Consider the following 14,286-nt stretch of genomic DNA (forward strand, 5'->3'; position numbering starts at 1 on the left):
AAGATGCTGAAATGTGGTAGGTGCCAAAAAGACTCGGTTTATTTCTGTTCCTGGTAACAGACTTTGTGTAAACTCAGCCTATATCACTTATTGTTTCAGTGTTTGGGGTTCTGCTTTTGTAAGCAAATAGTGTAAATTTCAGTAACATGGCTTTTACTGAGGGCTTTTTGATTCTATGGCAGAAGGCATAAGGTAGTGTCAAAATGCTTCTTTGTCCTTTTCCGAGTGTCTAGTTCCACTGTGAGGCAATTCTGTTTCACTTAACAATAAATGAGCTGAACCTGGAATAATAGCTCAGTTTATTAATGTTCATTGTCTGTATTTCTCATCCTTTCTTGGCATAGGCATGTTTTTGTCTTGTAACTGCTTCTTCGCAATGAAGAGACAGCATTCAGATAAACCTTCATTAATTGTCTGTTTCTGTTCTTAACAGTATCTTATTGTATGAAGTTTAGTGTTCTGTCCATATCTTCTGTATTTTTGTTTCATGCTTTCTGTTACTCCTTGGATATAGGTATTAGACATTCCAGTGAAATCTGTGGATCTGCCCCTACTTTTCAGTTAATAGCCATCTGTACCTTATCTCCGTACTCCCAAAAGAGAAACAAATGATAGCACATAGTATTTAATGTGTAATTTTCTTTTCAAAGAAAAGTGGCAAAAAAGCCGCTACCAAAAATCTCACATAACCTTTTAATGTTTTCTAACCTAACCTTCTGTAAGGCCATTATCTCCTAAGTTAAAGTTTACTCATAAGCAAGGAAAATCGGGGAATAGGACATAAATTCTTTCGTAACTACAGTTTTGTTTTAAAGCTGACCAAAAGCTAAATAAAATGCGTAATAGGGATGAGCTAAAGAAATATGTAAATCTGCAGTGTTAATAATTTTTCTAATCCTGCCCCCATTCCTACTGCCATGTTTTTCCTAATTTAAGGTTGTTTTCTATAAATCACTAGCAATCATGTAATAAGCCACAAATAGGTTCTAAAAATAAGCTGTGAAGAAAAAAAAAGCATATAACTTTTGAAATATATTAATATAAAAATAAACTTGTTTTTCTTAAAATGTAGTACTTTTAAAATAATTTGTTTTGATTTTGTGGCTATATGTGTGTGTGTGTTCTTATTTTGTTCTATTTTTAATTGTAATGTAGTTCGGGTTCTTTGAGATCTGAATGTAATTATGCTGATTAACTGCTTCAGAGAGTCAGAGCAGAATGGCTCCCTTGTGGTGACAGGGATTGTGCATTTTGATATGGAATTTTGAAGGCTTGGCAAAAGGAATTAAGATTGCTGTCCTCTGTTCATTGCTGGGTGTATGAAACCAACATTAAGATCAGTTCTTCAACAGTGCAGAAGATTGCAGAGTAGAAGGAGATTGGCAAAGTATGGGGGAGAGCAGTATCCAGCAGAGAAGCTAGAGCTGTTGTCCTGCCAACCTTATTCACCTAGAGATATTTATGAAATTAGCAATTTAAGTCTAAAAAAGTGGCTTTAGCTTTACCAGTATAGTGTCTGAGCTAATAAGTGTACTTCATGAATAAAAAGAGTGTGCTTGAAACACAAGCAATACTCTAAGAGTAAGAAGGTATATAGTTAATACTCATTCTCTTAGCTAAGTGATGAAAAGAGGGATGGAAGAGAAAGGTATGTAGTGTTGCCTGTCCCTATAATGAAAAAAATAAAATAGCTGTTTAATGGGATTATAGGTTGGTTCTGTTGGAAGCATAACCAGACCAAGAGTGCTGCTATTAGTCTGAGTGTGCAAAATGAATAGTTTTTAATTTTCAAATAGGACAGTTCTTTGTCACTGAATTTTTGATTGGAACACAAATGTATATTTAGCTAAAAGAGATGGAACTTTGGAAGATGAGAAAGAAATTTTGTGCTGATGCAGCTCTAAACTATTAAAGATTTAGCATTTTAGTATCAGTAATTTCCCTTTGTCATTCCTAGTGCACCAAGAAGCTACTGGACAGGATTTTTTTTGTAGAGCAGTATTGCATTTCTTAAAATATTTTTGCTTGTACAGCTTGAAACTGAAATAGCTTGTATTTTTATTCTGTTACTTCTTGTAGGAATCGTACTTGGCAATTTCCTATGCTTGCCCTAAGACACCAAAACTTTATGATCATGCAGAAGCATATCTTAGCCATCTCAGTGACTGGAAGCAGAGTTATCTCTGATGTCCAGGCTTATTCATGATTAGGCATAACTTGAGCCAGGTTTTCAAGATCAGGATTTTGGCCATAGCTGGAATTTGGGCTCTAGCATCTTACTATAATTTTTCATCTCTTTCTCTCCTTGTTTCTCAGTGTACTGTTGCATATGTTGAGTGCAGCAATTAGCAATGTGTTATGACCTTTAAGACTGGAGCATGCTTTGCTGTTTCATTCCAAGGAATATAAGTATTCGTCATGATGACTAGTGCAGCCCTGTCCTCTTGGGCCTTACAGAATCCCTTTGTCTGGGTTGCTGCTTTCAACATAGACATAATGTAATGCTAAAATAAAAAGGTTTTCTTAAAATTTTTATATAAGACAATCTTGAATTTAGTGTCCAAGAGGTATGTCAATTATTTTAAATAAAAAGAATAAGCATATAGCTCATGTTCTGCTTACCAGCTATGTAATATGAGCAAAGATGTCATCTTCCTGATAATTCCAGTGTCATCTCATTAGAACGTTAAGGATGCAAAACTTGGCAGGAAATAAATAATTATAATCTAAACTTGTTTTTTCATTTGAAGAGGAAAGTGCTTTATAACATCAGTAGTTTCTGGTTTTAGCACTTTACTAGTGACAATGTTTTTAATTCATGTGCTACAGCTTCTTTCTGTGGAAGATGATGTGAACTGCCTAACTGCTGGAATGGTTATGAATGGCAGTGGTATTAGTACACTGTGTAAGCTTGCAGGAAAAACTAAGGAAAAAATTTAATAAAGCTTAAAATGCAGTTTTCCAATTTTTCTTCTGCTAATAAGCACATCAGTCTAGAAGGAGAGCAGGGGAGTAGAAATGCTTTGTGGGGTCATTTTACATTGAGAGTAGTGGGTAACTTCAGTGCTTGCTTCATCTGTTTGTGTCCTTTTGTGTGTGTTCTTGCTGTATGGACATAGCACTGTGCAATATATTGGATAAATCACTATATTTAGAGATAAAGTACTTGTTATTTTTAGAGAAAGTGAAATTAATGTACTTCCACAGTGTTAAGGTTATTTGGAGTATGGGAATTGACAGTAAATCCTGAAGGCAAAGCACATTTTGGATTGCTGTGGTTGGTGACAGATCCTTTCTTCATCAAGTTCAGCTTTAGCTTTTAATGTAAGGGTTACCTTGATGATTTTATGCTGAATTTAACACCTTTAGTTTAGTAACACATGAGGAAAGTACGTTCTTCCTGCTTTCTGAATAATTTTTTTTTTCCCAAATAATATTAATGCTTTTAACTTACGATTTCTGCTCATGGCTGGAGTGAGGTCAACAGAGATGCTTGAGTGCCCCAAGCTGATGCAAGTAGCACATGAAATCTCAGTGAAGATTTTTCAAAGCTTTATCAATACGAATGAGTCTTTCGAGTTCTTTTTTCCAGTGCTTCCTTTTCCTGAAGAATAATAGTTTTAGTAGCCCACAAGTCTCAAATTTTCTCATAGTTTTTCTTTCATTTCCTTTCCTTTTTCTACAAGTTTTCACTATAGTTTTTTCCCAAAGAAGTTTGTCAGACCTCTGCACATCAGAAAATTCTCTTGAACAACAACTTAATTTGTACATTGTACAATTGTACACGTATCTTTAGAAACAAAAACATGTAGCGATAGAATCATGACAAGATTCGTGGACATCCTAAAATCTCTGCTGTTTTTTTGCCTTCGATGGTTTTATATGGGTTATCTGTATACATTTAGCATTCTGTGATCCCTGGGAGCTGCAGAACACTTTGCTTAAATTTATTATAATAATTGACTTGATGTGTCATATTTACAGTAGTTGCGCTAGGTTGAAATGATATAGAAAGTTGCCACTTTGTAACATTATATATTAGTTTTAGCACCAAAGCCCAATTTGAAAGAATTATGATACTTCTAGGATTTTTAGATTGCTTTATCATGCTGAAGTATTTTTCTTCCTTTTTTTCAGTTGATAAGCTCTATGAGCTCAGTAGCAGAGCACTGTCTCCCTTCCTTATTACGCACCTTGTTTGACTGGTACAAGCGTCAAAATGGAACAGAAGATGAATCTTATGAATATAGGCCTCGGTCTAGCACGAAATCGAAGGGGTAAGGGTTTTCCTTGAAAAGTCTGTCTGATTTTTGTGTGTTCTCTTGCAACAAAATGTGTGCTTGGTACTTTTTTGACGAGTATTTATATTAGGATCTGTCATAACCTAAATCTGTGTGGAAAGAGTATGGGCTTCTTTGAGATAGTGTATTTAGCTTGTGTAGATGATATGCGTGAAGTGACTTAATTATTTTGGGGTTGATGTACAGAAGGAGGTTGGATGCTGGTAATTTCAAGCTAGTCTTTCCCTTTTTAAATTGTTTTGGTTGTTGGCAGGTCCTGTCAGGAAGGGGTATGATGTTAGTGCTACATCAGGCCCCAAAGACTTTCCTTTTGTATATGTGCAGCAATGATCACATGCAATATATGTATTATAATTATGTATTATTATGTATATGTAATATATATATATGAAATATTTGTGTTCAGTCTTGTGTATGATATGTGTGTTCTTGATTTCTTACTTCAGGGATGACCAACAACGTGAAAGAGATTATCTACTTGAAAGGAGGGACTTAGCTGTAGATTTCATTTTTTGTTTAGTTTTAATAGAGGTTCTCAAACAGGTAAGCTGCTTTGCTTTGGCAAACTTCTTTTAATCTTTTGCTTTTAATGTCAGTTTTGATGATATCCTTTAAATTTTTATATTAAAAACTGGAGCATATATATGATGAGCATACGCATAGCTGTAATTACACTCTCAGTTACATAAAGCCTTTGACCTCTCCTGCCTTTTCTTTGTATGTCTGCATTATCTCAGTTCATGTCTTGAATCCACTAAGTCAAATCTGCTGATGTACCGCAAAAAGCAAAACTGTAAAAAATAACATTTTACTTACATTCAGTACCTTTTGTCTGCTTAAACATTTTTGAAGTACAATGTGAAATCACTGAATGACAAGATTAAAATGGCGCTACCAACTTACCTTGTAGTGCTAGATGTCGTGCTACAGGTCTGTTCATGCAAAATCTGCATTAGTGTAGGGACAGAAGATAGAGTTTGGCTTCAAATAGCAGCATTTTTTCCTTGTATTTTTTTTGAGAGGAGAGAAAGTACTCTGAGAAACTGCTTGAAACATGAAGCAGACAAGCAAATTTTATGTTTTCAATGCTTCAGTAGTTTGTTTTTTATATATAGACCCAAGAAAATCAAATGGTTTTCTGTACCAAGCAAAGACTGTGGTTTAGTTTGCAAATAATTTTTGGGAGATTTATGTTTATGTGGTTGTGTATGAGATGTTTGTGACATAGGGAAAAAAGAAAAGCTGCCTGTCCTTCTCTCAAAGTGACATTCCTATACTACATGAACAGAGATGCAGAGAACAGTATTAAAACCATCAAACTCTTATATGTTAATGTTTTACAGAAAATCTTTAGCTAATGCTCTCTCCCTGCCTAAAATAGCTTCTGTATTTTGAACTGGTACTAGTTTTTCTGCTGAGTAGAGTACGCATTGCCAGTGATTCATATGTCAGGAGAGGTGCCAAAGTTTTGGTTTTGAAGAGAGTCTGTGGTGACTCCTCTAATGCTGGTAAGCCTCTCGTGCCTGTACTCCAGACAAGATTTGTATTTTTCTGATAAGGATATTTTCCTCTACTAAAGGCCCAGAATGGACCACTAAACAGAGATATATCAAGTAAGAGAATCCTTCAGTCAATTTAGTATTAAAAGTTAGCTAAAGGGGGGTTCTGCCTTTAATGTGAGTCTGCAGTGAGGCAGTTGAAGTGCAGAAAGGATGGTTTTTTATCAGTAAACATATTTGCATTCAAATTACATTCATCTTTCCTGGGAGCCATATCATTATTTAATTGTTAGAAGCTGACTTTAGGGGGTGCAAAGGGTATGATCCAGCCCTTTCTGTAAAATGCACAGAACAACCAGAGAGAGTGTGACACATACAACCTATGTAGGAACAAAAATCTTATGCTTAAATAACTGCATATTACTCATTGTATGAATATGCATGTAAATAGCTAGTTCCAGTAACTAGAATTTCTTGGACAAATAGCTTACTTGATGCAGAAGAGTATGAAATTCTCAAGCAGTAACTGCTTCATTTTCTGCAGACAAGACAGTAGCCTTTTTTTCTAATGTATTTTAGCAAAAATCTTAATCATTCTTCAAGCAATAATGTTTGCTAGGGTTGTCCTAGTCCCTACATAAATTGCAGTGAATATTTAAAGATATCATGACTTCATAATTATTTATACTGCTTTTTTAAAAGAATACATTTAATTTTTAAGTAAATGTTTTCTTTTAAGCCTGAGAAAAGTGGTGACGTCAAAGAGAACCTTGGTGAAAAAGAGCCTTCTAATGAATGTTTCATTTTGGTTTCTCACCAAATCATTACTTCTTGCTAAGAAGGCTTTTACATGTTCTGGCTGCTTTCACCTGCAGAAAGTCTAAAATGGAGATTATTATCTCTTCTGCATTCTTATTTTTTGGTTTTGCCTTCCTTTATATTGAGATGCATTGTGTTTTGAGGTTAAATCTGTAATAGTAACACCTCACAAGGCAGAAAGTGTGCAAAGATGCATAGTTAACCTGGTCTAATAAATTTAGATGTCAAATGCATAATGTTTACTGTTGTTTATTACTAATTTAATCCCTAAAAGCAAGTATGCAGAATAATTTAAGAGAATTTCAGTGCAGGTTGTGTAAATGTTCAGACATTGCAGAATTAACTTGGTACCGTATGTCAACAAAGGATGTGTCCTTTGGCACTGGTGGGAGAAATTTTTACGTGCTGTTGCAGAGTACTGTTTATTACTTCATACATACTTATGTATGTATATATACATGCATACTTACATACATATAAATTTGTCTGCATTTCAGATACCTGTTCATCCAGTGCCAGATCCTTTAGTACATGAAGTTCTAAACTTGGCTTTTAAGCACTTTAAACATAAGGAAGGGTAAGTTTCACTTGTGTACTTCAAAATATTTTATGTATTACAGGCCTGTGCTTGAATGTTGTGATTGTTCTTTGCCTTACATGTAACATATGGATGATAAAACTGTAAACAAATGCTGATTGATATCTTTAAACTGATAATGTATCTTGAAAGAACACACCTGTGTTTCCTAGAATCATAGAATAGTTTGGGTTGGAAAAGACCTTAAGATCGTCTAGTTCCAACCCCCCTGCCAGGGGCAGGGACATGTCGCCAAAGGCTCTTTCCAGCCTGGCTTTGAACACTGGGATAGAGCATTTACCACTTCTTTGGGCAACCCATTCCAGTGTCTCACCACTCTCACGGTAAAGAACTTTGTGTATCTAACCTAAATCTACCTCTTTTCAGTCCTCCTGATTGGGTGGCCTGTAGCAGACCCCCACAGTAATGTCCCACATGGCAGTTCTCCCTTTGACCTTAGCCCACGAGCTCTCAGTTGGTCCATCACCCACCCCCAGGCAGAGTTACATGCTCTCCAGCTGATCATTGACATAAATAACTACAGGCCCTCCCTGTCTGCCCGACCTGTTTTTCCTAAAGAGCCTATGACCTTCCGTTCCACCACTTCAGTCACAGGATCCTTCCTACCGTGTTTCTGTGATGCCAATATCGTGTTTAGTATATTGCTGAGTTTATTTTGCTTAGAATATACGGAATGGTTTGCATTGCCAGCCAGAGTAAGAAAAGTCAGAGTCTGGATAACTGTAGTAAACTTCCTATACAGAATATGTCTCTTATGTCGACTCAGTGAAACTACATGACTTTAAATGTCACCCATGCATTTTATGCTTGACTTCTATTGTTTTCATGGTAATAATCTGCCTTGCTAGGGAACAACCTTTTTGCATTTGAGAACACACTTAGGGGTTAGAAGAACAAAGTTATATTAATACTTTTTTATTCTTTTAAATACCTTTAGGTATTCAGGAACCAACACTGGGAATGTGCATATTATTGCAGACCTGTATGCAGAAGTGACAGGGGTTCTTGCTCAGTCAAAGTAAGTTCAGTCTCCGTTTCCTCTTGCACTTGGAGAAAAATCACTCCAGGCTTAAAGACCGTTGAATATAGTAGCGTTTATTAAAGACCTCTTAATAAACTAAGTAACTAACCCCTTAAGTGTGAAGTGTAGTCAGGTGTAGTCTGGCATTTCTGTTTCATGTTCCAGCACAATAAATCTGAACAAGAAATCATCCTTATACAGCACTGAATTGTTTTGCTGTCAACTTGTAGGCGCAGGGAAAGGAGGCCTGGTCAGTCAATAGTTGTAAAGTTAATGAGTTTATTCTAACGTGGTGTTCATCAGAGGCATTGTTAAATGCCTAGGTTTTAAGTGTCGAGGTTCATCTTGCTTGTGTTTCTTATACTGTAGATGATGTTACCATTAACAGAATAAAGAAAACTGCTCAAAGTTGTAGATACCATATAAAAATAACTAAGAATGCAAATAATTGCCATCTATATCCCTTGTTCAGATTCCAAGCTGTTAGGAAGAAGTTTGTCACTGAATTAAAGGAACTGCGACAAAAAGAACAGAGTCCTCATGTAGTACAAAGTATCATCAGTTTGATAATGGGAATGAAGTTTTTCCGAGTAAAGATGTATCCTGTGGAGGATTTTGAAGCATCATTTCAGTTCATGCAGGTAAATGAGTGTTACAGAAAGCTGAAATGAGCATCATTTTCAATGTTTGTCATGAAGCTAGAATGATGTGTGCTGTGATCAGTCGCTCTCTCTACTTGTGTGTCATCCTTCATCCTTTTCTGTTTAGTTTGTGAGCTCTCAGAGGTGTGAATCATTTGTTTCTCTCCAGTTTGTGAGTACCTAGTGTAATGAGAACCTATTCTCTGTTGTCTCAGTAATGTGGCAAACCTGTAATATATGAATTTGTTCAAAACTAAATAAAAATGGGTAGCAATCAAATAATTTTCTTTCTTTATGAAATCAGCGAGTTAAAGAAAAAGTTACTAGTTATATTATTTTTTTTTTAACAGCTGAGATGCCAAGAAACACTTTCCTTTAAAAAACACTTCAGTTAATTTTCAGAGAGACTTAAAATCTTATTTGTTTGCTTCTCTTGATTGTGGATTAAAATTGTCCTAATTACTAACTTGCCCATTCCACAGTAACTGAAGTTACTGCAACTTGATCATAAATTTTATTAGAGCTGTTTAACAGTCATTGACATTGATCTCAATCCTGAAAAAAACTAACATACACATAGGTGCTTTAGATTGTGTCCAGAGCGGTCAGTTTGGTGTAGTGGAGTGTGCAGACACATGTATGGATTATTTATTTCCTGTAAAATCTTCTTGGCATCAAAGTCAGCTTGAAAATGAAAACAAGTATGTATGTGTGTATATATATGTATATATATAAATACTATTTTCTAATAATTTCAGTAGAGGTAAGCATTTATTTTCTATGTACGTATTTATGTTTTATATCCTGGGAACTCTATTCTGAGTAGGAAGTGAATAGCTATCTGCTATTAGAAATGCTCTTTCAGTTTCTTTTCAGTTGCTGGGGAAGCAGGTTTTAATGTTTCCAAAGTTTTGTAAAGTTGATATTGTCAAGGAGTGTAAGAATGACTTAAACCACATTGCATGTTGTAAATTCATACTGGCAATTAATCTGATGCTGCTAGTAGTTTTTATGGCATAGTTACACTTGTCTTCATTTTTCTAAGTATTTTTCTAATGCTTCCTTACTAAGGAATGTGCTCAATACTTCCTGGAGGTAAAAGATAAAGATATAAAACATGCACTTGCTGGTTTGTTTGTGGAAATTCTCATCCCTGTGGCTGCTGTAAGTATTTTTAATTTTATGTTGGGTTTTTCCCCCCCTCCACTGTTCCCTTCACTTTTACTTAGGCTCTCATTGTTAAAACTGCTTCCATTGAGTCTCACAGTGTTACATTTTTTACAGATTCAGAAAGACCATTAAGTAAATTACAGGCACCTACATAATTTTTACAAGAGAAATGTGTGAGTGTGATTTGTATATTAGCTAGTTTACAATCTTTTTTTCAGAAATTCTTAAAACTGTCTGGTTTCTAGACCCTTTTATCACCAGAGCACTGTGTACTCTTATACTTGCTCTAAAAATCTGGGATTTCTTTGGTTGAGTATTTGTTCCCTCAAGTGTCCTCTTGGATTTTCTTTAATAGCTGAACCCTGTTAAGTTCTTTCTAGAATAAACTGAGGTATGTACGATTTTTACAGTCCAATAGAGAGAATGGGAACTCCCATGCAAGAAGGAAGAATGTAGGGTTTGGATAATTAAATAAAAATTGTAGAGGTGAGTGTCCACTAGATGTAATCCTTCAAGCAGAAGAACAGGCAATCATCTCCTGATTGTGTTTTAAATCTAAAACCAGTAGCTGTGAATAAGGAAAAAACCCCACCTCAATATCACCACAGTGTTGCATCTACGGTGCCTGTAGTGCTGCTTGTGAGAGCACTTTCAGTCAGGACAGGTTCTTTCCTCCTAAGTCACTTTGCTCAGTTGTGTAAACTTGGTCAATCCAAAATGGTAGTTGTATTAGCAAATGCTAAAAACCACAGTGTGTTTAGCATACTGCCCCAGACAATGTCAGGTGATGTCTCCATGTTATGACATAGCACATATCTTGCTATATATGGAGGACTGGAACATGTAGATCCCATTCTGCAAAATGGGATCTACAAAGACTAGCAAGCCAGGTGGGGATCCCATCTAAGCTCATAGGAAAAGAAAGATAAATCTCTCTGAACTTCTTTCATTGGTCTCATCCTTGGATTTTTTTTAAAAAAATACTAGAAAGGAGAGAATCTGTCTTAAGACCTGATCACAAAGTGATGCTCTTAGTAATAGCTGTTTATTGACTGAAGTCTTGATCTTACCTGGGCATACTTACACTCTTCTAGAGAAGAATTTCTTGTCATGTTAAGAAGTGAATGCATTTGTTGTTTTGAAGAAAGTGAAAAGTGAAAGTGAACACAAGTATTAGTTTGCAAAGTCATAATTTTAAATATAGTGAAAATTGCATGCATAGTAATGAGGCAGAAGCAGCATTTGGGGATTGGGTCTGTCTGGTTGTAACCGCAAAGGCACACACACTGGTTGTGCAGAACGTGTGGTGTTCTGTGGGTTGCTTCCTGCAAGCATAGCCTGAATCAGCTCTTTAAATGGTTGGTGAAGGAGTCTTGATCTTTCTTTCCAAATCATTTTGTCTCCAATAATTTCATACAAATTGAGCTTCTTAAATAGAAGAAGAGTCCATCCCAGATTGAGATGCAGTTGAGAGGTCAGTCATTCTCTTCGAAGATGTGAGACAACTTTGAATCTTTTTGAAGCAGATGAACTGAATCTAGATTTTTCTGCATCTTGGATACAGAGAATTGCTGCAGTGAGGAAGCTATTAAGTTTTGGCATTGTGACTTGTTTACTGTTACTTTCTTGCTTAGTTATTCAGGCATTTAAAAAAATACGACATGATTTGGACCCTGCAGGTATAATGGACGACAGCATGTGACAGTGTATCTTACAGCAGGGAAGTTAAGGCTGATACATAAGTCCAAGGTTATATCCTAAACCCAGAGTGTGGTGTTGGCAACACCTGACTAATTTCTTACGTGGAGCTAGCTTTAGTATAGCAAAAAGATAAAGAATTGGGGGGTATGTGGGAAGTGATTTAAAATATAACTGCATTCTCAGTTCTTTCCTTTTGGATTGTACACATTACAGAGATATTATACACTATTTTTTCTGCTTTCCCTTCATGAATTTTTTCAGAGTGTTCTTAGCTAGGTGGACAAGACATATCTTTTAACAGCTTTGAATAATAAAACCTAGCAAAAAATTGCCTTACGTTGTAGGGAAATTACGAGTATAGCGGATCTCTTCCACAAAGCTAACTCCCTCTCTGAACATCCCACCCCTACCTCGCAATTTGATAAATAAAACAGAAACACATTATAAAAGAATAGGTTAAGAATAATCATGGAATTATAGAATGGTTAGTATTGTAAAGGACCTTAAGATCATCTAATTCCAACCCCCTTCCCATGGGCAGGGATGCCTCACCCTAGACCATTTTGCCCAAGGCTCTGCCCAGCCTGTCCTTGAACACTGTCAGGGATGGAGCTTTTACCACTGCTATGGGCAACTTAAATTAGGTTTAATAAGGATGTTTAAATGTATCATCACAGGTAGCCAGAGAGAAGGTTAAGAGACTTGCAGAGGTTTTGGTAAAGAAGGTAGCTGCCTGGTTTGTGGAAGGAAGGCTGTGCTGTATACAGGGGCAGAGTGGGGAAAAAGTTGTAGAGCTTCATGTATCTGTTTCATTAATTCTAGAAGCTGAACATTATGTTTGGCTGGTAATGCTGTCTGTCGCTTCCTCAGTTTTCAGTTTCCAGAACTGGAGGTGCATTAAAGAGGGGAACAGTGAAAAATTCATAGGGGTTGTTTTGTTTGTCTGGTTTTCGATATATGAAATTATGTTTATAAAGAGTTTTAATGTATATTTTATTTGTTAGTTGGTGGCAGATTTTCTTCTCTAATTCTTTAAGTATGGTATACAGGCCATACAGTGGATTTTTTTTTTAGTGGGTTTGGGGTTTTATTGTGGGTTTTTTGTAACTGTATGGTTGTAGTGTATGACATGATTTCTTATGCTTCTATTTATATTTCAGATAAATACTTACATAAGATTTAACTTTTGAATGTTCTTGAACTCATGAACATCTTAATCTGTATTTAAATTGCCTACAGTATAAACTTTTAAACCCATTTATATCTTTATTTTTTTTAATAGGCTGTTAAAAATGAAGTGAATGTGCCATGTTTGAAAAATTTTGTGGAGATGCTTTATCAGACTACCTTTGAACTGAGTTCAAGAAAGAAGCATTCGCTGGTATTTTAAAGAAATATTTAAAATTCTCTGTTTTGCATATCTTAGACTTTTAATCTAGTACATTATATGAGGAAAAACTAACCGCTGCATTAATTTAAATCTTAACTCCTCAGTTGAAGTGTAATTAAATTTGCACTGCGTATATGCATTTGCTCTTAATTTTGGTTTGTTTGTGCAAGATAGGTGCTCTGTTCCCGCACTTGTGGGGTTGTCTTCAAATCAGTACTTGATTTTTATTATTTTAGTGGGCTTTAGCACAGTTATTTAACCTAATGTCTCTTCTAGAAAGAGCTTGCTTTAAGGGAGTTTGGTATTTAAATTATGTTTAGTTAAAAGTGTCAGACAAGACTTTTCCAGCAAAGTGGCAGCCTGGTGATAGCCCTACTTTATTGCCTCTCTTGGATATAAATCTGTCAGTTGTTTTTTCTTAATACTGCATCTTAACTTGTCTCCTAAAATGGCATTTTAGCAAGGCTTTAAATCTCATATTAATGCAGTATTTGGTAATTCCTGATGACCATGGCAACCATGTTCCAAGTTGATTCACCTCACTTTGCTGGAAATGTGGAGCTAAATTTTGCATTGCAATTTGCATATTCAGTAACACAAATGATTTTAAAATTATTTATTCTCACTTTCATGTTAGGGTTGAGCTTTATTTTCTGGTATTCTGAGCATATAAAGCATACATCATTGGACATGGTTATACTTACATAAGAATAGAGCAACGTAGTTGAAGTCGGCATTCACAATGTAATTTAATTTATGAAGTCAGAAGCATTGTTACATCAAAATTACAATTTACATATTCACTCTCATTCTTTAATTTTGCTCCATTAACAAGACAACCTGCAGTCAGATTTGGTGTTAAATCACCATCGTGTATGCTTTTAAATGTATGTGGTGTTTAAAGAAATCTTATGTTACTAAAGCAAAGCAAAGTCATGCTAGTCTGCATATTCAAAGAGTTTATTAAATTATGCTTCATTCCTTACAGAAAGTGGACTTTGAGTAGAAGTAACATTTCTGACAACCTAAAGTCTGCCTGAAGTTTTGACTGAGTTGATGATGTTTTTCCTGAATATTCATTCATCTTACAGGCAGTTCCTTCTCCCATGAGTTGAATCATATGGTTTCAGGGAAGGAGGGAATATT

The 14,286-nt window shown here is 35.6% G+C and overlaps 1 protein-coding gene across 6 annotated transcripts in view; it reads left to right on the plus strand.

Annotated features, from left to right (window-relative positions):
* FRYL (FRY like transcription coactivator) overlaps window positions 1-14,286 on the plus strand; it is a 164,032-nt gene that overhangs the window by 75,683 nt on the left and 74,063 nt on the right. For all 6 annotated transcript variants that reach the window (XM_061352826.1, XM_061352801.1, XM_061352811.1 and 3 more), the window contains 7 exons: window positions 4,138-4,277; window positions 4,748-4,844; window positions 7,117-7,196; window positions 8,155-8,235; window positions 8,711-8,879; window positions 9,951-10,043; window positions 13,033-13,131. In XM_061352826.1, the coding sequence (XP_061208810.1) occupies window positions 4,138-4,277; window positions 4,748-4,844; window positions 7,117-7,196; window positions 8,155-8,235; window positions 8,711-8,879; window positions 9,951-10,043; window positions 13,033-13,131 (759 nt within the window). The remainder of the gene's footprint in view (window positions 1-4,137; window positions 4,278-4,747; window positions 4,845-7,116; window positions 7,197-8,154; window positions 8,236-8,710; window positions 8,880-9,950; window positions 10,044-13,032; window positions 13,132-14,286) is intronic.

This window comes from Neopsephotus bourkii, unplaced genomic scaffold (genome assembly GCF_033783945.1).
Source record: "Neopsephotus bourkii isolate Nb327-2 ecotype Australia unplaced genomic scaffold, CSIRO-AGI_Nbou_v1 NB_54, whole genome shotgun sequence".
NCBI lineage: Eukaryota > Metazoa > Chordata > Aves > Psittaciformes > Psittacidae > Neopsephotus > Neopsephotus bourkii.